This window comes from Sciurus carolinensis, chromosome 7, assembly GCF_902686445.1.
Source record: "Sciurus carolinensis chromosome 7, mSciCar1.2, whole genome shotgun sequence".
Taxonomy (NCBI): domain Eukaryota; kingdom Metazoa; phylum Chordata; class Mammalia; order Rodentia; family Sciuridae; genus Sciurus; species Sciurus carolinensis.
Genome location: NC_062219.1, coordinates 154,572,317 through 154,596,019, shown reverse-complemented (window position 1 = coordinate 154,596,019; position 23,703 = coordinate 154,572,317). Strand labels below are relative to the sequence as shown.

General features: G+C 42.8%; 4 protein-coding genes across 5 annotated transcripts; 2 read left to right on the top strand and 2 right to left on the bottom strand.

Annotated features, from left to right (window-relative positions):
* Positions 1 to 1,211: 1,211 nt before the first annotated feature.
* Positions 1,212 to 1,663, bottom strand: LOC124988125 (histone H2B type 1-C/E/F/G/I). Its single transcript, XM_047557306.1, has one exon. The coding sequence runs from the start codon at positions 1,639 to 1,641 to the stop codon at positions 1,261 to 1,263; it is 381 nt and encodes a 126-aa protein (XP_047413262.1). The 5' UTR covers positions 1,642 to 1,663; the 3' UTR covers positions 1,212 to 1,260.
* Positions 1,664 to 2,035: 372 nt separating this feature from the next.
* On the top strand, positions 2,036 to 2,428 carry LOC124988124 (histone H2A type 1-H-like). Its single transcript, XM_047557305.1, has one exon. It carries the CDS (start codon positions 2,036 to 2,038, stop codon positions 2,426 to 2,428), a length of 393 nt encoding a protein of 130 aa, XP_047413261.1.
* Positions 2,429 to 3,487: 1,059 nt separating this feature from the next.
* On the top strand, positions 3,488 to 20,155 carry LOC124988128 (histone H3.1-like). Its single transcript, XM_047557309.1, has 2 exons — positions 3,488 to 3,825; positions 19,324 to 20,155. Exons 1-2 carry the CDS (start codon positions 3,497 to 3,499, stop codon positions 19,682 to 19,684), a joined length of 690 nt encoding a protein of 229 aa, XP_047413265.1. The 5' UTR covers positions 3,488 to 3,496; the 3' UTR covers positions 19,685 to 20,155.
* On the bottom strand, positions 10,664 to 18,295 carry LOC124988123 (histone H2B type 1-C/E/F/G/I-like). Of its 2 annotated transcripts, XM_047557304.1 has the most exons (4): positions 17,845 to 18,294; positions 16,622 to 17,007; positions 12,154 to 12,374; positions 10,664 to 11,905 (listed from the first exon to the last, which is right to left on the bottom strand). In XM_047557304.1, the coding sequence occupies exons 1-3, from the start codon at positions 17,872 to 17,874 to the stop codon at positions 12,368 to 12,370; spliced, it is 423 nt and encodes a 140-aa protein (XP_047413260.1). In that variant the 5' UTR covers positions 17,875 to 18,294; the 3' UTR covers positions 10,664 to 11,905; positions 12,154 to 12,367. The 2 variants fall into 2 exon arrangements, with proteins under 2 accessions (XP_047413260.1, XP_047413259.1); XM_047557303.1 differs by lacking the exons at positions 10,664 to 11,905; positions 12,154 to 12,374 and adding an exon at positions 12,387 to 15,079 and having other exon boundaries at positions 17,845 to 18,295.
* Positions 20,156 to 23,703: the final 3,548 nt, after the last annotated feature.

Genomic DNA, 23,703 nt, shown 5'->3' with positions numbered 1-23,703 from the left:
ACTACCTGAAAGAGATTAAATATGTTACCTTTACTTTGAGGGTGAGGGGTTCTAGAGTTCCTCATCATTTTAGGTACAGGAATTTGCACGTTTCCTCTTAAGTGACCACTGTCAGTGGGTTCAGGTAAGCTAGGTCTCCTCAGGCAGTGGTTCTGTTTCAATTAAAGAATATACTTGTAATGCTGCATAAATCCACCTAACAAGCAGGTATATGAGGTTTGTGGGAATATGAGGGAGACCTGGTATATAAATGGAAGGGAAGCATACGTAATGAGGTTAATAAATAGAGCAATAGGCAGGGGAAGAGAAAAAGATTCTAAAAAATTACAAAGCAATTCTTACATGAATCTCCAGATCTTTTCTTAAACAACCTGACCCATCTGAATGTGATGAACTTAAGATGAATTCCCAAGAAGGGGCCCAAGTGGTTAGCTGGGTCCAAATTCAAAATGCAGCCTAGCAGACGTTGACTAGAATAACACACCTATTTTGTGCTCTTGTAAGAACTACACTTTGAGCTTTGAAAACTTGCCAGAAGCATTTCCTTTGAGCTGCTAGGATCAACAGTCTCTGGATATTCATTTTGTAGCCCAGATTACCAATGAATGCTGTCCTGCAATCAGCCAATCAGATCTGTGTCATTCATACTCCTTTAACCCCTCATTTGCATAGAGGACCTGAGTGGGAACCTGAGCGGGAACTCTGTGTACGTCCATCCCTTTGTTCTTTCAAAGGGCTCGGCTAAGGAGCACCATACAAATGTGAAGATCTTGAAACCTACTTCTCTTAAAATGCAATCTCAGGGCACTGAAGTTGTTTTAGAAATGATCCATATCAGGTTAGGAGTTCTTGGAGACCAAATCAAGAGGCTCATGGGGGCAGGGGTCCTTTTGGACTACCTGTCCATCACGTTGCACACATTCACTACCTAGCGCTGGAAATGTTCACCTTTCCTTCCCATAGGTGTTCTTAGTTGCCTGTCCCTAAAATCAAGTGTCAAGCTGGGTAGAAAATCCTAGCGGACATTAGAACTACCTACAAGAGTTGCTTTTGTGGCCAAGAGGTAATGTTTATATAAGATCATTAATGGTCACATTTTACTTCTCTGTCCAGTTACAAGATACAGGAAAACATACCAAAATCACTATCACCTTGTCCTAACGATTTCTTTCACTCTTTCCAGTTACAGCTCTTTAAAAGATAAAGTTGGTGGCTCTGAAAAGAGCCTTTGGGTTTAGTCAACGCAGCCTTTAGGACGTTTTACTTGGAACTGGTGTACTTGGTGACGGCCTTGGTGCCCTCGGACACGGCGTGCTTGGCCAGCTCCCCGGGCAGCAGCAGGCGAACGGCTGTCTGGATCTCCCGCGACGTGATGGTCGAGCGCTTGTTGTAGTGCGCCAAGCGCGACGCCTCGCCCGCGATGCGCTCGAAGATGTCGTTGACGAACGAGTTCATGATGCCCATGGCCTTGGACGAGATGCCGGTGTCGGGGTGCACCTGCTTCAGCACCTTGTACACGTAGACCGAGTAGCTCTCCTTGCGGCTGCGCTTGCGCTTCTTGCCGTCCTTCTTCTGCGCCTTGGTCACTGCCTTCTTGGAGCCCTTTTTCGGGGCGGGAGCGGACTTAGCTGGCTCAGGCATAGCTGCACCGCAACCACCACAGACCAACCTTGGTAAACTGCTAGTAGAGCGCTAAAACACTCTTAATATTTGCTTCCGTGTATGCAAATTAAGGATTGCAAAATGACATTTATGATTGGCTCTCTTAGTATCTTAACCTCCCATAGGCTATTTTTCAAATCGAACTCTTATTGGCTCCTCTGGTAGCTCCACCTTACTTTGAACTTTCATCTAGCCACAGTTCATGTAAATTAGAGGCGGTCTTTTTTTTGTGATCTGCTTTTTAATTGGCTAAAATTTCTCCTCAACGCAAATCATAGGTTCTTGTACAAAACTTCCAGAGAGTATAAAAAGGTACCTGCTTGTGCGTTTGCAGGCTGTTTTTGCTTACTATTGCTTTCTTTGGTAGTTGGGCATGTCTGGACGCGGCAAACAGGGAGGCAAGGCGCGTGCCAAGGCCAAGACGCGCTCTTCCCGAGCCGGGCTGCAGTTCCCGGTGGGCCGGGTGCACCGCCTGTTGCGCAAGGGCAACTACGCCGAGCGCGTTGGGGCAGGCGCGCCAGTGTATTTGGCTGCGGTGCTGGAGTACCTGACCGCAGAGATTTTAGAGCTTGCTGGCAACGCAGCCCGCGACAACAAGAAGACGCGCATCATCCCGCGCCACCTGCAGCTGGCCATCCGCAACGACGAGGAGCTCAACAAGCTGCTGGGCCGCGTGACCATCGCGCAGGGCGGTGTCCTGCCCAACATCCAGGCCGTGTTGCTGCCCAAGAAGACTGAGAGCCACCATAAGGCAAAGGCCAAGTGAAGTAGCCTTATATCAGTCTGTGTAGTAACCTTTCTTAAGACCCAAAGGCTCTTTTCAGAGCCATCCACGTTTTCATTTAAAGAGCTTTGCAACAGGCTGCAAGCATAACTTTTGCTTAGCACAGATCAGCCTTGTGAGTTTTACACGACCATAACCCCTTAAACTCACTCAGTACTGAAAGAATGAGACGTCCTGGAAACTATGAGGAAAGGTCAGCATTGCTTTCAATTAACGGTGGGGACATGAAAAGTAAGTCAAAAATTTCCAAAGTCATACAGGTTTTCCAGACAAGCTCACTCATTTTCCTTTTAGTGCTTTATTTCTTTAGAGAGGGAAATCAAAAGTGAAGGAATGGTTTGAATTTGTGGAAAACGATCCCGAAGACGTTACCCGGAGTGGTATTCGTGTACTATTAGCTCTGAAAGCAGCGCACGGTAGGATTCTTGGAAAGTGAGTCCGGGCTTTCACATTAACCTAGAATACCCGGCAAAGCTCCATTCCATTTGAGCCAACTTTCGCAAGTCGATTTACATTTGCCCAGTCACTTTGGGGTATGCACTTGCTGGTAATATCCCAGGTACTCCACCCAAGAATCTCATTTATAAAAACCAAAGGTTTCACGAGATGAAAGTAGTCCAGGTGCGTCAAGAGACCCACCACTAACCAACAAATGCGTCCGTCCTTAAAGCGTGTTCTTCGGTATCTAGCTCCGCCATACAACTAAATGAGAAGTAGCACCTTCAAGACCTTCTAAAGCGGTTCGTTATGAATAGTAGTTTGAGAAGAGCGGAACTGGATATCTAGGACATTAACTCCCTTGGTCCCAAGCAACAGCGGAGATGAGGAATTGGAAGGCTAAGTAATTCATCCTATCAGATGAATTACTTGAGAATTCAATCAGAGCATTCAGCAATTTACCAATCACCTTGTTGAGTTGCCAGCCAATGGCTTTATCGCGCGCGAGTTTTGAAAAGCAGTAAGACCAATCAGAATGTTTCTGAGTGTATATAAAGATAATCTCTTGGCGCTCAGCTTCTAAGCCTTTGCTGTTCTCTTTTGTCTATTAGCATGGCCCGCACCAAGCAGACCGCCCGCAAGTCCACCGGCGGCAAGGCGCCGCGCAAGCAGCTGGCCACCAAGGCTGCCCGCAAGAGCGCGCCGGCCACCGGCGGCGTCAAGAAGCCGCACCGCTACCGGCCCGGCACCGTGGCGCTGCGCGAGATCCGCCGCTACCAGAAGTCCACCGAGCTGCTAATCCGCAAGCTGCCGTTCCAGCGCCTGGTGCGCGAGATCGCGCAGGACTTCAAGACCGACCTGCGCTTCCAGAGCTCGGCTGTCATGGCGCTGCAGGAGGCCTGCGAGGCCTACCTGGTGGGACTGTTCGAGGACACCAACCTGTGCGCCATCCACGCCAAGCGCGTCACCATCATGCCCAAGGACATCCAGCTGGCGCGCCGCATCCGCGGGGAGAGGGCGTAAAAACTTTCTTGTCTTTCAAATCTAACAAAACGCAAAGGCTCTTCTAAGAGCCACCCACTTTGCTAAAAATGGCTGCGATTACCTTGGCTCCTTAGTCCTTGCATAGTTAATGTGCTAAAAAACCTGGTTCCCAAATTGCTTGACAATGTCTTTTGACCACAGTGCTTTAGATGATTAAGTACATTAAAATAACCATCACTGTTAACTTGTCTGAACTCAAATCAGACCCCCAAGGTCTGTACATTTTCAATCCTGTGTTTCTCCACTCGCCACATGTTTATGCTTTGGTATTTAGAATACCAACCCCCTCCAGACTAATCTGCTCCATGAGTTCTACGTATATAGCAGGTTTACATGAGAACGAGTTTACCATGTCAAAGGCAGCCTACCAAAGAACCCCAGGAGTGACCTGTCAGCTGAAGTTTTATAGAACAATACTATCTGGTGCACATGAGACCCTGAAGATCGATTTCATTATAGCTTGGTCTCAATGTGACATTAGTCATTTGGAACTTTTATGAAAATGCCTTTGGCCTCCCCACTTAGAATTAATTTCACTGAGGAGTGTTGGATAGGCTTAGGCAGTTGCACATTAAAACTTCGGCTCTACTCAGTTGGTACGGCTGAGACAATGCTGAACAAATTGCAATAATGTGAGTAGTTTCTGTTTTGACTTCAGTAGCAAGGGCCTAGCCAATTGAAGCCAGTTTTCCTATAGTTTTTCCTCTGAGAAATTCTGGTCTCCAAGAGCACGGACTGTCAGGTTTAGGTGACAATTGCTTACCTCACTGCAACAGTCAAATAGCACTGAATTTTACAGCAATTTTTAAGGAAAGCTAATGCGTCTTGGGAGACATAGTCCTTTTCAGTGATTGGCAGTTTCAGGTTTTCAGGAATGTTAGAAGGAGGGACAGACACCATGGTCCAGAACATCTTTCTGTTTTGCATGGGACTTTTTCTGTACAAAGTTCCTGTTTGGGTTATCCAACTGCTTCCTACTTTATGACCTTTATTTATTAATTTTTTCCCAGATATTTCCATTTTAGAAAATGTATTGTGGACATTTCAGAGGTATGGAAAGCAGGTAAGAAATGCATAACATTAAACAGATGAATCTTAAAATTTAATCCAATGTTTTTAAAATGTATGCATTGGGAACACATCTGGAAAACAAAATTTTTACAGTTGTGGGCTCTTGTTGGATAGACAACAAATAAAGCAGGTAAGTGAGTATCACATGTAATGTGTAAGTGATGAGGAGAGGGAAAAAGCATGAACAAGGAGTGAAATTGGGAGCCCAAATTTACACAAGGTGACCAATGAACACCTCATTAAAATATTTCACCATGAGCTGAAAAGTGAGAGAGCAATCCCTGCAGATGTCTTCAGGGAGGAGAGAATTGACAGAGGTAGCAGGTGGGGCTGCAGTGAATGAACTGGGGACCAGGGGAGAGGAAGGCTGAGAACAGAAGAAAGCCAGATCTGCAGAGACTTGTGGATGGAGGGCAAAATAAGTTTTTCTTCAACACCCCTATAGGTTTGTAGTTGGAAAAGACCCCATAACAAGATAGATTAAAAGAAAATCAAACAAGTTTATTTCACATATACATGGGAGACATCCAGAGAATTAGTAGTTCTTAAAGAGTTGGTTTTGATTTCAGGTTTATACAGCACCTTTAACAAAGAACAATAAATTTTTAGAGAAGTGACAAAGTAACCAGAAGTCCTGGAATAGGAGACCTCGAGACTCAGGATGAGTGGGGTTCTTGGGGAATGCTTGAACTTTGAGGAATCCTGCCTGGGAATATTATCCTAGAAATGAATTTAAGGTTGTGTCAGACACAGATTATTTAGGAAAGCAGCCTCACATTCAAGGGAGAATGTGATCCATCTCCAGAGTGAGACATAGATTTGGGGTCCTAGGCTGTTCTTTTAAAGGAAACTTGGTGAGGGGCAGGTATGGGAAGCTATTATGATTTAGATAATTTTTGTCCTCCAAAAGATCATGTTTGAGAATGTAATAAAGTTCAAAGGCAAATGATTGGGTTAAGAGAGCCTTAACCTAATCAGTACGTTAATCCCCTGATAGGAACTGACTGGGTGGTAACTTTAGGCAGGAAGGGTGTATCTAGAGGAGGTGGGTCATTGAGGGTGTGCCTTTGTGGTTTATATCTTGTCCTTGGGGAGGAGAGCTCTCTCTGCTTCGAGACTGTCATGTCCTGAGTTGCTTTCTTCTACCACACCCTTCCGCCAGGTGTTCTGCCTCATCTAGCGCATAGAGCAATAGAATCAGCTTTCTATGAACTGATACCTCTGAAACTGAGTGCCAAATAAAACTTTTATTCCTCTAAAATTACTCCTGTCAGGAATTTTAGATACAGCTATAAAAAAGTTTACTAAAGCAGAATGTACCTGAGAATGACCTCAGTCTGGTAACCACAAGAGGGTTCACAGTCGTCTGGTCATCCTCAGGATCCTTAGGCTGATGTGGTTTCTATTAACTGAATAGTAGGTGATGTTGGAAAGTACTTGAATATTGCATCACTTTTTGCTTAGCCTATTTATTATGTGTACTAATTGATGGTGTGCAAGGTAATTTTCATAAATGGGCATATTTACAGTAATTCTAAGATTTACAGATTGCCCATAAATTTGGGAGTGACAGGTGTGGGAGAGAGAACTGGCTTGGTAAATGACAGGCCTTGGTGAGTGACAGACCTGGGAGGAAAAGGATGCAGAGCATCCTTTTAGTTAAGCATAATGTTTTTAGATGAAAATTATATTCTCCTTTTTCTTCCTTTTTGACTCTTTCTACCTATTTTTTTTTTTTTTAAATCTCTTATATCTTAATAAGACCAAAGGAAAAAGACTGTGTCCCTAGGGGTTGACAACTAAGAGAAAGGCCAATAAATGACAGATAAATAAATAACAGATAAAGGCAGGTTAGCAGAGATTGGTGAAGTCTATTGTTGGGTGAATCTCTGTGCCATCCAGAGTGAGAGTTGTCTTCAGTGGTTAGCCTCTGTTTTCCCTGGTGGAAGGATGTGGGGTGTGGGGGCACAAGGGGACTTCCTTATTATATTGGCAAATCTGTGCCTTTTACAGAAATAGAGAGGGCTGAGTGGTCTTGTTTCCTTCTACTCCTCCCCCTCCTCCTCCTCATTCTTTCTTTCTTTATTTTTGGTACTGGGGATTAGACCCAGGTATGTTCTACCACTGAGCTATATCCCCAGACTATTTTATGTTTTTATTTTGAAACAGAGTCTCTCTAAGTTGCTTAGGGCAATGGCTAAAAATTGCTGAGGCTGGCCTTGAACTTGGAATCCTCTTGCCTCAGCCATTGGAGTTGCTGGGATTATAGGTATGTGCCACTGCACTGGACCAGTATCTGCTTCTTCATTTATTTAATTTAACAACCTTGCATATTTGCAAATGGCATATTCTGATCTTCACGTCGGCTGCTATCAGGGATCTGACTTTTGCTGAAATTGATATTCAAGGTCCTGAAATGAGTCAAACTCAAGGGTCTCTGTATCTGTCTCTCATTTAAGCAGCTTCTTTATTTTTAGTCTCAATTGTACTCCAGTGTAAAAAGTAGGACTTTGCTTCATTTTGTGTTTTTCGGATTTTGAAAAAGAAAGCTGATCTGGAACTCTTTTATAGTACGGGAGACCAGAATATGCCATTCTAAAAATATGTTCCTTTGGCATAAGTATTGTTGATATGAAGGCAATTGAGAAGCAGCAGATGAAGGAAATTCTGCTGCAGCAGATGCGGAAAAATTCTGCTGCTCCCTTTTTTCTTGTTTTGGCACTTCTCTAAAAATTTACTATTCTTTGTTGAAGGTGCTAGATAAGCCTGAATTCAAAGCTACTTCCTTAAAAACTACTGAATCTCTGGGTGTTTTCCATGCATATGTGAAACACGTAAATTAGACTTCTGTATTTTTTTCTATTTGTAATCTGACTTTTGTTATGGGTCTGTTCCAGCTAAAAATTTGAGAGTTAAGGAAAACAGTATTTTTCCTTCCCTAAAAAAATAGGGATAAAGCTAACGCCTATAAAAGTTAGTATTGGGTTATATTTCATTCACATTGATAGTATTTCAGATTGCCAGATTTATAGTCACAGCCAAATTCTTTGACCCTAGCAAGACACTGGATTTATATGACTTGCACACATAATGTCTTCAGGGTTCAGGTAAGCATTCATTGAATAGGGACAGTGGTGAGCCACCAAGCTCTATTTCACTGGGTCTCAGTCAGTAAAAGATCTGGTTGAATCCAAGATAGATCCCTGATTATCACTTACAAGCTCTGTGTAGCTGTTTGCTCAGTCTATTTGTTGACAGCCTCCTTGTAAATCATCCAACGTGGTCAAGAATTAATAATTTAATTGTTCAAAGTTATGTAACTTAGTGTCTATTGGAGGGTTTCATATGGATTATTTTATTAATCTGCACAGTATCTCCTTGGATTGGAGGTCATTATTAGACCCACTCTAAAGATGAAGAAGGGGAATCATTGTGCACTGAAGGGCCTCACATAGGGACTCATTTGGATGATTAAGTCATGGTCTTTATTTCAGGGGTAAGAAAGATGGACATTATGTTCTGTGCATTTTTATTTTCCTTAATTAATCCATGCACTGAACAAAGATCTGCCATACCACTGAGCTATACCCACAGACAGCAGAAACATTTTGAGTACTTCCCCTGTGTGCAGTATTGCTCTAGGTGCTGGAGGTAGAGATATCAGCAAAGCCCCTCTGCGTGGAGAGTTCTTGGTATTGTGGGAGACAGAAAATAGACCACCCCCCCAAAAATGTGTGTGTGTGTGTGTGTGTGTGTGTGTGTATGTGTGTGTATTAGTAGGTGAAGAAGATGAGGAATGCATATAAAGGATAGGGGGAACAAGGACAGTTGGAGGTGCAGTTAGGTGGTAGACAACTGCAATTCTAATCAGAGTGCGTGGAGAAGATCTCATAATGAAGAGGAAACTGGGTAGAGGCCTGAGATCTGGAAGGGAGCAAGGTCTTCACACTTCTGTAGATGATTAGTCCAGGAAAGAGAGACCTCACAGAGGCCAAGATGGGAGCAGTGGTCTCAGTTTTTATAACCTACTGCATAAAACTGGGGTCCTATTCCATTTTTTTTTCCAAGATGGAGTTTATGGGTAACTCAACTCTGATTTATACATGTTAATTTTCAACTATTGTTCCAGGTGCCCGAGGACCCACAGTTAAGATAAGCAGCAGAAGCACAAGCAGCAGCACAAGCAGCACAAGCAGGACCCACAGTTAAGATAAGCAGCAGAAGCACAGTGAACCAAGCAGCAGAAGCAGGAAAAGAGGAGTGTTATTCCCATGGAGAACTTTCTGATTCAGGGATGCCAGCAGTTTGGGAGACAATATTAATTAGGTGATAATTGATTGAAAATAGAAAAGAGATATCTGAGGTTCCACAAAGTTAGCATTATTATTTTCTCAGAAGAAAATCTAAATGTAATATTTCTAAAAAGGTTTCATGAACAAATGAATTTTGAGAATCATACTAAATATGTTTGAGTTTCCAAGTACAAATAAAATCTGCTCATTCTATTACCATTAGAACTCTATAGTAAAAGTTTCTCAAGGTTATAATATGATGGCCAAATACATAATTATTGAAATAAAGCAAAAATAAATTAAAAAATTATTTCTGATGAAGATGATACATATTTCTCAACAGCTGATCTTGATTCCCAGTCAAATCTTGGCAGAGGCCACCTCCCTTCTGACCCCTTCATATTGGGTGAGACTGCAGTCCAACATGAGATACAGGCATTTCCATTACAGTGTGTGGAATATCAGTTATTTCCACTTTTCTTGTAAGTGGTATTGCAAGAACAGGAGCCTGTGAGCCTTCAGGATTTGTCTAGATAATTCTTGAGAGTTTTGTGGTACACTGTTAATTCCCTAGAATTTCCATATTCTTTTCTTGAACTTTTCTAATTGAGTCTAAGCAGTAACATATTTAAAACTCTGCCTATCTTTATGGTATCATACAGTTTCCAAAGATCATGGGACCTATTGCTGATGGAGGCCAATACAGTTTCATCTTCTTTAGTTAATTTTTGAGGAAAAATTCGGTCACATTTTGTTTTGTTTCTGTGAAGGTTAATTTGAGGTCTTAGCCTCACTGAACTAAGGAATACTTACGCAACTGATAAAACATATTTGGGTGTGTCTGTGACAGTGTTTCTAGAGGAAATCGGTGTGTGAGTCTGAGAGGAATAAGTGGTGAAGATTTGTCCCACAATGTGGGTGGGCACCATTCAATCATCTGGGGGCCCAGGTAGAACAAAAGAAGAGGAAATGTGAACTCATTTTTTCTCTCCTGGAGCCAGGACACTGCCGCGTCTGGGCATCAGAAACCTAGGATCTTGGGCCTTTGAACTCCAGGACTTATACCAGTGACCCCTGAAGTCCTTAGGACTAAGTTGAGCCATCCCAGCATCCAGGGTCTCCAGCTCGCAGACAGCCTATTGTAGGACTTCTCAGTCTCCATAACCACATGAGTCAATCTCCCTATAAATCCTCTGCCATCTGTTTCTACATATCCTTAGTATGGTTTCTCTGTGACACCTGAAAACTTATCTTTCTTCTACAGATGGAGCTTCTTGACCTGAAGATGCATCTGGCAATAAGTGACTACATTTTCTTTTAGAAACTAAGGATCTGGACTCTGTTTTGATACAGGATATATTATTAAGAAAATCCTCAAGCCTTAGTAACAAAATACAAGCCTATTTTCTGCTGAAAATGAGGTTCACAATGGGTGCTGTACTGCAAGCTGCTCTTTCTTCCATGCAGTGGGTATGGAGTGCAAGGGATTTCTGTCTTTGTGGTTTAGTCAAGGCATCCCTATTTTTGCTGGGAGGGGGAAGAGTATGAAAAATCCTTAATGGAAGGTTATTATGCCCAGGCCTAGAAATGTTAAGTTTTATTTTGATTTACATTTTATAGGGGTAAATGCAGAGGAAAGGCCACAACTAACTATAAAGGAGGCTGGGAAGTGAGCTCTAATAAGGAAGAAAGAGATCAGCAGCCAGTGAACCTGTATGTCTGAAGGTTTATAGAGTTTACTTGGGGCCAAGTGAGGGCCAAGATTTAATGTCATATATCTGTCATTTTAGATAGCCTCTCTTACTCTAAATTCCTTTCCAGATTTCTAGGAAACCCTGTCTTCTATAATCTGTATGCCAAAAGTCCTGTTCTTTCTTGAGCAGTGAAACAGAAGTCGGTACTCTGTCAGACCTAGCTGTAAATGAGCCTGAACAAGTCACCTCATCACTATGAACATCACTGTAGTATCTTACTTAGCAAATGAAGAAACCAGCGGCATGGTTTGCATGTCTAAGGCCACCTGATGGCAAATGTGATACAATGTTCAACTTGGGCTACAGACTTCAAAACTCTGCAACTTTAAGTACATTCCATTGCTGTCCTATAGTTGCATTCATTATCAGTTTCCCAATGGGACCATGTTTCATGTTGTAGATAACAGGGACTGTGGGGGGGTCCTCTCTGCCACATCCTGAGTGGAGAAGGAAAGGATTGACTTTCAGAGGAGAATGTTGGCTGTTTTTCTCTATCTATTACCCCAAAACTTATCTACTCAGTAAACACTCTTTTTATGAGAGGGGGTGTGACAGGTCCAGCCATACCAACTCTGGCCTCTTTACAACAATCGAGTCACCCAACTCTCCTTTATTATAATATGCAGGTAAAAGGGGGCAAGGAAGGACTGGGAGGTGCTTCTTCTGTAATGGACAGGATAGGGTAGAGTTAGGGGAGCCATCCTCTTAGAGGGAAAATTCCAGAAGGAGACAGGGAACCACTCCCATGCAGCGCCACATACTTCTCAGCAGTTCCTAGAAGCCAGGTCTCTGCATCACATGGCTCAGCCTCGTCTGCTGAATAAGGACGGCTTCCCACAGGGACCATACCTGGATCATCTCTATGATTTGACAGAATGATAGACATTTGAGTGAGGTGGGCAATTCAGATGTGGATAACTTTGAGAGTCATGGAAGAGTATCTTAAAATGAGAGAACTGAGTATTTAGTGCAAAAAACAAGGCTGCACATTATGGGAGATGGTCAGTGCAATCAGGGTTCCCTGGAGGAACAGAACTGATAGGGACCCCCATACCCCCGCCACACACACACACACACACACACACATGCATTTATTAGAGTGGCTTACACTACCAGAGGTTGGATAGTCTCATAATGGCTGTCTGCAGGCTAGAGAACTGGAAACCCATAGCTGCTCTGTCCAAGAAGCTGAAGCCTTCAGAACAAGACGGAGAAAAGATGCAGCCCCAGTCTGAGGTTTAAGATCTGGAAACTCCCTAGAGAATTGCTGAGGTGAGTCCATGTGAAAGATGGAGGAAGCTGGAGTTGGGTGTCCTCAGGCATCAGCAGCTGCAATGCAAAGCCTGCTTACAGGGACTGGCAGGCTTCCTCCTTCATCCAATTTTGTTCCGTCTGGGCCCCCAGATTGTTGGAAGGTACTGCCCTCAGTTTGCTGTCGCACACACATACCGATGGTGTCTAGAAACACCCTCACAGACACGCTCAGAAGTGCTTCACTAGTTTCCTAGGCATCTCTCAACCCAGTCATGTTGGTAATTACGATTGGCTATGACAAGCCCAACTCTTGTCACCTTGTGACCCAACTACATACCTCTCCTTAAACTGTACTCAATCTCCAAATCAACACAATTCTGCCCAACATGATACAACTATCCTTAATATACCAAAAATGCATTAGATTGTTCCCCAGAATAGGAGGAAAAGTTTTTTTTTTTTTTTTTGAGTGATGTTTACTATTCTCAACATTCCATAACTTGGAGTATAAAGTAGATTTAATGACAGATAAGTATAATAATAAATAAGTAAAGGTTAAATGACAAAAGAATGAGAGGAAAGATCACAAAGATATCAGTTCACTATATTTATAGACATGCACAAACATATGCCTAACAAAATAGGAAATATTTTTTATAATATCATTTGTATAACTGGCTATGTTGTAGCTGTTATTTATAGTCACCTTCTTTACTACCCTTACTACCTTCAGCAAAACAGTAGGTATTGGTTCTTTACCTGGAATGGTGACCCCAGCTACATTCCTGAAGGGACTCGGCCATTTCTCAATCTGCCTGGATTGGGTTGTCGTAGTTTCCCATTGACCTTAATAAGAGGACATGGTAATACCGAGACACCCTAAGGGATCTCTGGCACTCCAGGAGTACTCTTCCTTATCTCAATTATGGAATAATAGTCCAATTTCCCTGTGGTAATCTGGATCAATCACTCCTGCCAACACCATAATTCCCTTCTTAGCCTGTTACTCAGGAAGTCCCTCCTGGTGGAAGTATTTCCAGTTCCAGAACTAAGGCTGCCAGGCTAGCAGAGCATAAGGGTGTGGGGACAGGAAGCAAATATTTTGCTTGAGGGTCATTTGGGGTCACAGTAAGTGGTCCCATTCTGATTCCCATCCCTTGATGTGAAGCCATCCTTATTGAACAGAATCAGATGTGGTTGAGCCATGGGACACAGAGGCCTGACTTCTAGGAACTGGCAGCCACAGAGGACTGTCCCAGATCGCCAGGGCATATGGGGTGCTGTGTGGGAGGGTTTCCCTGTCTGGTTCTATGCTTGTTTCCCTGAGCAAATGGTCCCCCTAACTCCACCCCATCCTGTTCATCACAGAAGAAGCCCCTTGTGGTCTGGGCCCCTTTACCTGTGTGACTATACATAAAGAAGAGGTGAAGAACTCAATGTGGTTAGAGGCCAGATCTGGTATGGCCCAATCCATCACACCCCTCTCATTTAAAAAGAGTAGGGGTTCTTGTGTGTTTATTTATTAGATAAGTTTTAGGGGTGAGTGATTGATTTATAACCAACATCATCCTCTGGCAGTTAACCCTTTCTCATCCACCCGGGATGTGGTAGAACCCCCCCCCCCCACCTCGAACCTGGATCTGTGAATCTATAAGCTATATAAGAGAAACAGTACCATATTACAGTAGGTGTTGGTTTAGAGCATGTGCACTCTTCTGGAGAATCCTGCCCATCCCTGCAAGGTATGGCTGCCTCCTGGAGTCGTAACCATGTCTTAACAGGGCCATTGCACTAGTCCTGTTGAACCAGTTTCTTCAGAATGATGAGGAACATGGAAAGACCAGTGAAGCCCATGAACACAAGTCTATTGCCACGCTTCTTTGTGAAGAGTTTCTTGTCAAAAGCAATGTTGTCGAACACCATGAGAGTGGCTAAGCCTTCTGTGATCCACAGATGGTCGTGTTGCCAGAAATGTCATATGCAGGTGAAGCAAATCCATATTCAGCATAAGTGCCTATCCTGGGTGGGACACAGTGCTGCCCCTCTGATGGAAGTAGTCCAAAGAAATCAACCTTCTGCCACGTCACTGGCTAATCACCCTGGGGAATGATTTCATATTAGGAGCTTAGTGTTAGTGTCTCTGCTGGCAGATTGGACACTCAGTAGTGGCCATAGCCAAGTCTGTGTTGGTGAGTGGAAGTCCATGCGGCTGAACCCATGCATAACCTTCACCCCTGCCATCATGGCCACTTTGTTCAAGAGTGCATTGGGCAATAACAGGGGTGACTGGGGGAAGGTTGACTGCTATCCAGACTGAGTCATCCTATGCACTGGATTATTAGTCTTCCTCTGCTGAGGTCACCTTTTGATGAATATTCACATGGGACACAAAAGTCTTCACATCCTTCTTCATATGAAGAGATCAGTTTACATATCTCTTCCCCAAATGTCTTTGTCACTCATTTTCCAGTCATGTTCTTTCCAGTCCTAAACCATTGGCAACAGCCCATCAACCAGTGTATAGGGGCACATCTGGTCATTTTTCTTTCCAAGCCAAATGTACTCAGGTGCCTTTTTTAAACATGCTTCACAGTCTCCTCATTTGTGATTCATATTCAACATATGAATTTTGAATTTTGCTACATCTCAAACTTCTTGCTTACCCATTTACACTTCTTATAAGTTTCCTAGTTTGTGTAAATTGCTTCACAATTATGTCTCATCCATCCCATTGGTTGTAGTGTTGATTCCCCATGAAAGAACTCAAAAGCAGAATACATCTGAGAAAAATTCAATAATAAAAAATACACTCCTTTTTAAAAAATTGGGTCCTTCTAGTTATACATGATGTTAGAATACATTTTTATATAAACATACAAGCATGGGATACACGTTTGCATAGGAGATGAGTTCCCTGAGGATACCATGGTCCCCATCCCAGGCCTGAGTTAGGTAACTTTATATGAGAAATACACTTTTATTTTTATTGATTAGTATCCATTTTACATAATCACTTCCAGGGGGTATCTGAAACTTAAACAGGTTCACATTAAAACAAATTTTAAAAATAAATTAAGATGAATAAGGGACAAGACTAGTCTTTATTATATTATATTCTATACTTAACGTTAGGCACTAAACTAAGGACCTCTGTGAACTTTGTTGATCAAACATGGCCCTATTACAGCATAGATGGGTGGACCTTGGCTGTAGTCTTGGGCCTTGAACTCTGGCCGTACTTGCTCACTCTCTCTAAAAAAAGCAAATCAGTATAGTCTCGCTGCCTCTTCTTCCCTTGTCTCTCTTGCTCTATTCTCATTCTAGAATTACTTCCAGAACTGAAATTTTTTGGGTTTGTCATTTTGGATTTTGACATTTTAAATTCAGCAATATTAAAAGCCAATACTTTTTCTTTTAAGTGACTTTTAGACTGATATTTCCCCCTTATTAGTTTGTGAGATTATTATTTATGTATTTTAGACTGCAATCCTTGTTAAAGATTGGGGTTAAAATAGCCCTTGCTCTATGGTCACATCCATTTCCTCGACATTTACCAAAACAAAGGCTTACAGTTGTAAATATGCATCATTTGCAGCTCAGAAGCATCTTTCAACTGAAGAGACATTGTTAGTTCAAACAGTTCCCAAGGAATAACAAGAAATGCTATTTCTGACAATTACTAGATAGTAATCTCACCTGGGCTAGTCCCATACACAAACGATGTGCAGTTTTAGTTCTTTGACCTTGTTCCTTTCCTTGCTTTTAGTTGATTTAAAAAAAATCACCTATTTTGGAGGTCACATGGTCAAGTATTAGCTTTGCTGTAGATGATCTTAAGGTAACATCCTTAGGTTACTTCACTTTTTATAGAAACCACCTACTTTCTTGCACAGGGGTCTGGTAAATGACCTTTTTGTAAGGCTAAAAACTCCACCCTCATCTTGCTGACACCATCTTTGAATTTGAAGATTTACGTAAAACCCACGAAGGCTGTTTATCCCTATGCAAAACACTTAATATTAGCCCTTCATAAACTCCACATAAATACCAAAAAGCCCTCCTTTGCTAGGAGTAAGATTTAAAAGTTTGAGAACACAAACAGACTAGGATGTCTTGCTAACATTATTTTGCAAGTTATTTAAGCTTTGGTAGCGACAGGTCTCGTTAATGTACACCTCACTCGATCAGTGAATCAAATTCCAGCCCACCCAAACAACAATTCCTTGTAGGGTGAAAGAGCAGTCAAGTATTAAAGCTCTCATTTGAGATGTGAGTGGCTCTGAAAAGAGCCTTTGGATTTGATAATGCCTCTGAAATCTTACTTGGAGCTGGTGTACTTGGTGACGGCCTTGGTGCCCTCGGACACGGCGTGCTTGGCCAGCTCCCCGGGCAGCAGCAGGCGCACAGCCGTCTGGATCTCCCGTGAGGTGATGGTCGAGCGCTTGTTGTAGTGCGCCAGGCGCGACGCCTCGCCCGCGATACGCTCGAAGATGTCATTGACGAACGAATTCATGATGCCCATGGCCTTGGACGAGATGCCAGTGTCCGGGTGCACCTGCTTCAGCACCTTATACACGTAGACCGAGTAGCTCTCCTTGCGGCTGCGCTTGCGCTTCTTGCCGTCCTTCTTCTGCGCCTTGGTGACCGCCTTCTTGGAGCCCTTCTTCGGGGCCGGGGCGGACTTCGCTGGCTCAGGCATGACGGATATCTGTTCAGAAAAGAAGACAATGCTGAGTACCTAGCACCGAGCGCCTATTTTTGTAGGTTGTGTATGCAAATGAAGTACAATCTCCCACCATCCGTGATTGGACCAAATCAGCCAATAGAAGGTTTTATACAAATAAGGAAAAAATTCAAATTTGCTTTCTGATTGGTTAGCTATTTGAAACCTGTCCTAAATTATTTAAAACACTATCAATAAAGTTTTCATTTTCAAAATACTTTAAAACGAATGAATTTGCAGTAGTATGTATTTGGGAACTCTGTCTCCCAGGCTCCACGTCTGAACATGCACGCAGGATAGATAAAATCCATACGCATAATACTTGTACAATACGAGTAAAGTCCGCAGCAATCTTAAAGGCTTTTCAAAAAGCGGAGTCAGCACGTTCCAACACTGGTGTGATTTTAATGTCCCTTAACAGTTTCCGGAAGTGATGCCAGGGTTGGAAGGCTGAGAAGTACGAAATAGAATGCTTGTGTTGATAAGACATTTCTGTAAAGTCTGGAGTTTTTATAAAAGATCAAAGGTCACATTAGTTGGATCAGGCAGGTTCAAAAGCGAACTTGTTTAAACCTCCCAGGAACTGCCGAATGTAAATTTCCGGGGGTTCTCATTCTCAAAGGAAGGTTCAAATAACAAGGCACGTAATACAGGCTGCCGCGTAACATAATTAAGGCCAGGAAAAACAGTATCGCTGACTGAGCACCTTTCAATAGGTCGATGATTTCTAAATCGAGACTCGGTAGCCAATCACAAGTCCGATGGAGTTATTTAATTCATGGCGCGGAATTTGAAGAATCCGACCAATCAGGAGGACGTTACCTTTATAAATAGGAGCAACAACAACAGCATGTCCAGTTGCAATTTCCTTTCCCCATGGCTCGCACCAAGCAGACGGCTCGCAAGTCCACCGGCGGCAAGGCGCCGCGCAAGCAGCTGGCCACCAAGGCCGCCCGCAAGAGCGCGCCGGCCACCGGCGGCGTCAAGAAGCCGCACCGCTACCGACCCGGCACCGTGGCGCTGCGCGAGATCCGCCGCTACCAGAAGTCCACCGAGCTGCTGATCCGCAAGCTGCCGTTCCAGCGCCTGGTGCGCGAGATCGCGCAGGACTTCAAGACCGACCTGCGCTTCCAGAGCTCGGCCGTCATGGCGCTGCAGGAGGCGAGCGAGGCCTACCTGGTGGGGCTGTTCGAGGACACCAACCTGTGCGCCATCCACGCCAAGCGCGTCACCATCATGCCCAAGGACATCCAGCTGGCGCGCCGCATCCGCGGGGAGAGGGCGTAAAGCATTCTTAGCAGCATATGAAACCCAAAGGCTCTTTTCAGAGCCACTTTCACTTTCGCCTTAAAAGAGCTGTTCTCCAGTGACTTGTTTTCATTGCAAAAAGGGTTGTGAGCCCTTGATTTGAATCCAGCTGCAAATTTTTACCGTACTCGGCATGCCGAACTTTCTACCTTGCACTGCGTACAACGTGTTGCTTTCCGTTTTACATCTTTATTCCAGGCTTTTCCCTGCATCCTGCCTTTTACCTATTTTCAGCCTCTTGCCAATTTGTGAAAGCCCTGGCCCCAGTATGGTGCCGCTGGTGAACCCGTTCTTGCTAGTGCATGTGGTTCCTTTGCCAAGGCCGTTTGTGACCATCTAGATTAGACATCCTTGTTGGAACCATTTCAGGTTTTAAGTGGACTAACTGCACCCATTCCAACTGTACTGTTAGTACATTTCTTTTTCATGCTTGACTTGAACATAGGAGTCTTCAGGGTGGCAAAGCCTGACAAACGGCTACCTGTGGTACATTTACAAACTTTTGGAGAATGTCACGTCGTGTGCTTTTTCCCTGTGTTTAAGCATTTTGCAAGAACAGTCCATCGTAAGAACTTAAAATGACAGGTGTCATTTTGCTTACGACTCAAAGCATATTTTCTCCCGATACGGTCATTGCGCCTCTGATAAGCAGGCTTATCATAAAAATTTAGAGCAGCCACGCAGATTCCACAAAGCTTGGTTTTCCCGTTTGGCTCTATGAATGAGTTCCTTAGTTTCTTGGAATTTGGGTCTGTTTCCATTTTAGTACTGCGAACAGAGACTGCACATGAAATTAATTTTTACGTGCATTAAAGAAGCGACGTACTTTCCTTACTGTTGACACTTTAGTGATTCCTTAAATATCAATAATTCTACCATCCCATTTTTAGTACGTGGCCTGTTCAGATACAAAAGGGAGGGGACTCGATAGCGTTTCCCGCCTCTTCCGGTCTTTCAGTTTTCAAATAGGTCCGCATCGTTCTTCTAAAAGAGGCTAGAACTTGCAGTATTTTCGATAGTTGTCTCCTTTGTGTGTATTACTATGTCGGGTCGCGGGAAAGGAGGCAAAGGCCTGGGCAAGGGCGGCGCTAAGCGCCACCGCAAGGTGCTGCGCGACAACATCCAGGGTATCACCAAGCCCGCCATCCGCCGCCTGGCCCGCCGCGGCGGCGTCAAGCGCATCTCCGGCCTCATCTACGAGGAGACGCGCGGGGTGCTCAAGGTTTTCCTGGAGAACGTCATCCGCGACGCGGTCACCTACACGGAGCACGCCAAGCGCAAGACGGTCACGGCCATGGACGTGGTCTACGCGCTCAAGCGCCAGGGCCGCACGCTCTACGGCTTCGGCGGCTGAGTGACTGTCCTTTCCCTCAGCTTTTCCCAAAGGTCCTTTTCAGGGCCAATTACTTTTTCTCTGGAGCAGTTGCGCACTTTGGCAAAGTATTCACTATTGTTTTAACTTTGGATGTTTTCGCTTAATACTGTTCCTTAGGAAATGTTTGCTATTTTTATTCCCTGTGCTTACTAGGCTAGTCACGCCGGTGTCTCTAGGTCCATGGATTAGTCTCATGTTGGCTGCCTTTAGATACCATGCAGATTTAAATAGGTGCACTGCCTTCAACCCTAAGCCTCTAAAATCTAGTTCGGCTTATGGTACCCATTGCATTCTTAACCTTTTACTGGTAAATTTTCCTCCCTTTGACCCTGTTTTTTATAAAACTATGCAAAAACCTAAAATGGTGATTCGGGTGCGAATTGTCAGTGAAAGGAGAAAAACTGGAGAGCGAAAGTTTGTAAGTGATATCCTAAGATGGTGCTAACATGTTCCCATGTATTGCTGTTTACCAAGGGTCAAAGGTGTGTCCCTTGTAACCTGAAGTCCGCCAACTTTACACTATTAAAAAGTAATCGGTCTGCAAATGGGTGCTTCTGTCTGTGGTCCCTCAGAAGACCCACTTTGATAAAGGTGTAACTGGAATCTAATGATATCAATGTGCTGTTCTGAGTACTGAGGATAAAAAGAGCAGTTAAATACAACAGGAGAAAAAACCTGGAAGCTAGAATGTGGAATATTGTGTAAAACAATTGGATTGCTTGTTAAAAAAAAAAATTCAGTTTAAAAAAGGGAAGATTGTAGAAGATTGAAAGAGACTAAACCAATATAGCAAATGTTATAGTTCAGTAGAGTTAAACAATGTTGATGAGGCTTTGACTCTGAGGAAAAAACTAGTGAGTATTGTGACAATTGAGGAATCTGGAATGTGCACTGCTTATTAACTCATTTTAGGGACCATCTTTATATTTTTATTTTTAGATTTTATATATTGAGATTACATGTATAATTGCTTTATTCTTAGGAGTTATATTCTGAAGTTTCAGATGTCTGACACTTTCAAATGGTTCAGGCCTGGAACAAAAAGACATACACAATAATCGTACAAAAAGACATACACAATAATCGTACAATTGTATTGAGGTGGGAGATGATTGATAAACCTACCTTTCATTCATTTTCATTGAATAGTGTTATAATGAAATTTTTAGAAAAATCAAACAAATGACACAGTATGTTAAAAACTGCTCTGCTACCATCATGAGACAGGTTCCCCCAACAGTGAACGTCAACCCCTGTCTGCTATTACAGAGGTGGAAGCAGCAGGACCAAGATGCTCATCATTAGCATGTGTAGAATTCCCCTGCTCTAGATTCTTACACTGAAGTTAGCCAAAGGGAAAAGATGTTGAAATAGGCATTTCAAGCAATTTTGGCAAAGGTTCAAAGTGTAAGATACAAGGGCCAAGAGGTAGTAATGCCAGAGACTGGGAACAGATACAGGAAGAAAGAAACAGGTATGGCAGTTGTCTGTAAGGAGGGTACCATGTACACTGGAAAACTCAGAATTCACTTCACGTGGTGATATGTGTGCCAGCCAGGTGTGACATGATGCAGGAGTGTCACGTCTACTGCTAGCAATCATGAAAGATTTACAGGTTAACTTAGTATCTTGTAAGTAAGGTAGGATTCCAGAGTCTTCACAGATCCTCATTGTCACCAAAGATGGCAGAACGAGACCTGCATTTTATTCCAAGTCAATCTTCACTTGCTGCCTGTGTCTCATGTTGACATTATCAGGCCCAGTTTGAATGTTATGCTTTTCAGTCTCTGAATCTTTTGTGTTTTAGTCCTGTGCAGTTGTTCAATCTCTTAGGAAATAGTCACCCACACTTTGAAGAATTTATGAACAAGAATACTAATGTGTTGACAATAAAATGGATGTATATCTGGAATTGTGGACTTGGAGCCGAGGATTTCAGAGACTTGACCAGAGGTACAGAGAAAGATTGACTTGTTTTAGGTCATCTTGCTGCACAGTAATGAAGTTCAGGTGTTCTGAGAAAAGATTGGGTTCTTTCTACTAAATGTGTGCTTAGCTGGTAACTGTACCTTTGCTCACAGATTAGGGTTAAGTCTAAGCAGACTCAGGATTTGAGAGCTCATGATTTTGCTTTTAACTGCTACACTGTATCAACATTTTTAGTCAAATACTGGATCCAACCTGATTATGGCATTGTAGTAGGAGAGATTCAGGAGAAAAGATTTGGGTGTCCTTTGGGAATATTTTCCCTATTTTAATTCACACACATCTGCCTTTAATACCCACTTTGTGTTAGTACTCTGTTTGGCACTGGTGTTTCAGTGACCAGCTGGAAAGGGGCCTTGTTATAAAGAGTTTGTTCACATGAAAGAAGATTGAAGATAGAAAATAGATGCATAGAGTTGGTAATTTCAGTTGGTGAACAATGGTGTGAAGAAATACACAATATGATACAAGGTTGTGTCATACTCAGTAACTGGGGAGTGAGTGGGCTGTCATATTAGACAGGGACAGAGGAGCTGGCATTGGATTCAAGATTTGAGGTAACGTAGGGAGCCAGGACAAAGATATCCCAGGATATAGGACGTACAAAACAAAGTTGAGGTGAGAGAATATGTTTTTGTTTCAGGAACAAAAGGCAGCCAGTATAGCCTCTTCCTATATTTCCAAAATGCATTACAATCTGTGTTTACCTTGTCACATCTTCAGACTGACCCTGCAGCCATCTTGACCAAGATGTTTATGATTATTCTGACCTACTCAGGCAATAGAGAATCATCTCCTACTCTTCAAATTCTTAATTCAATCACATCCCCAAATCCCTTTTAACACACAGGGAAACTTTCTCAACGTCTGGAGATTAGGACATGAGCATCTTTAGAGAGAAAGAGACATTATTCTGTCTACAACTATTATGGGGCATAAAACCTTTTATCATCACTGTTCAGACAATTCTGAATTCGTCAAGTACACAATCCTCTACCAGAAAGCAGTTAAAACTTTTTTCTAAAAAAGGCTCTGTATCCTTAGTTGTAGGCTGACTCTGATTATCATATGTTAGAAGAAAATGTTTAAAGGCATACTGATATTTAAAGTTAGTAGTATTCTTAGGAAAGTCATAGATCCATGTCTGAAGGTACTTCCAGAATAAAATTCAAAAGGGTGCTGCAGAAGTGGCCTGCTGCTGCTGTGTCACACTTGACCACTTGGAAGTCAGCACTGCTGCCACTGCCCCAAGCTGGCTTTTCTCCCAGGAGAAGCAGAGGCTCTAAGGAGCATGCTCCAAAGAGGTATTTTAGAAGTGTGAATGATTAGTGGAGTTTATGACACATATCAGCACTTTTGCTTCATGGGAGATTGACAACTGGAGTTCTAACAAGGTTTTTGACACAGAGTACCTCACCTGGGAGTTTCACCAATTTATATTGAAGATATATGGACCAGTATTTTTCAAATATTTGTCCTCCAGATTCTACAAAGGGAACAAACAAAAGTGTATGCACTTAAAATTTTATTTTCTGAAAAAATATTTTCATTTATATGAAATGTTTGATAATTTATTTCATTTTTTTAATGCTAGTTGAGACCCATTAAACTGTTTTCATTTCCCGTAAGTTTACAACCTGCATTTAAAGACATTTGCATTTGATGGTTGGCAGTCTAAAACCTGACGTGTAAAAAGAAATGGTAGAGAAGAAAATGCTAGGGGAAGAGTCATTGTTGAAGGGAAGTGATCTGTGAAAGTTCGTTAGTGGCCAGATGCTTAACTTCATTGATTCATTCAGTCATTGCATTAACATGTATGAAATGAATGGTATGTGCTACATAATTGTTTTTCAGTCCTGAAGACAGTAAAATGAAGACATTGTTCAAGGCTTCAAGAAATCTTGAGACAAAAGGAGCAATAATCACCCTGTGTCCTTAGTGTGCCATGCCTCTGTTCCTAAGTGAATTGTGAAGTTGGCCCAGGGACAAGTGTGCAGTGCAGTTTGTAGAGT

Coding starts and splice junctions, on each gene's coding strand:
- LOC124988125 (XM_047557306.1), bottom strand. CDS start 1,641: ATGCCTGAGCCAGCTAAGTCCGCTCCCGCCCCGAAAAAGGGCTCCAAG.
- LOC124988124 (XM_047557305.1), top strand. CDS start 2,036: ATGTCTGGACGCGGCAAACAGGGAGGCAAGGCGCGTGCCAAGGCCAAG.
- LOC124988128 (XM_047557309.1), top strand. CDS start 3,497: ATGGCCCGCACCAAGCAGACCGCCCGCAAGTCCACCGGCGGCAAGGCG. Junction 3,826..19,323: donor CTGTTCGAGGACACCAACCT/GTGCGCCATCCA, acceptor CTTCTAAAAGAG/GCTAGAACTTGCAGTATTTT.
- LOC124988123 (XM_047557303.1), bottom strand. CDS start 17,874: ATGCTGTTGTTGTTGCTCCTATTTATAAAG. Junction 17,008..17,844: donor TGTTGCTCCTATTTATAAAG/GTAACGTCCTCC, acceptor TTTTCTGAACAG/ATATCCGTCATGCCTGAGCC. Junction 15,080..16,621: donor ACCAAGTACACCAGCTCCAA/GTAAGATTTCAG, acceptor AATTTTTCTCAG/ATGTATTCTGCTTTTGAGTT.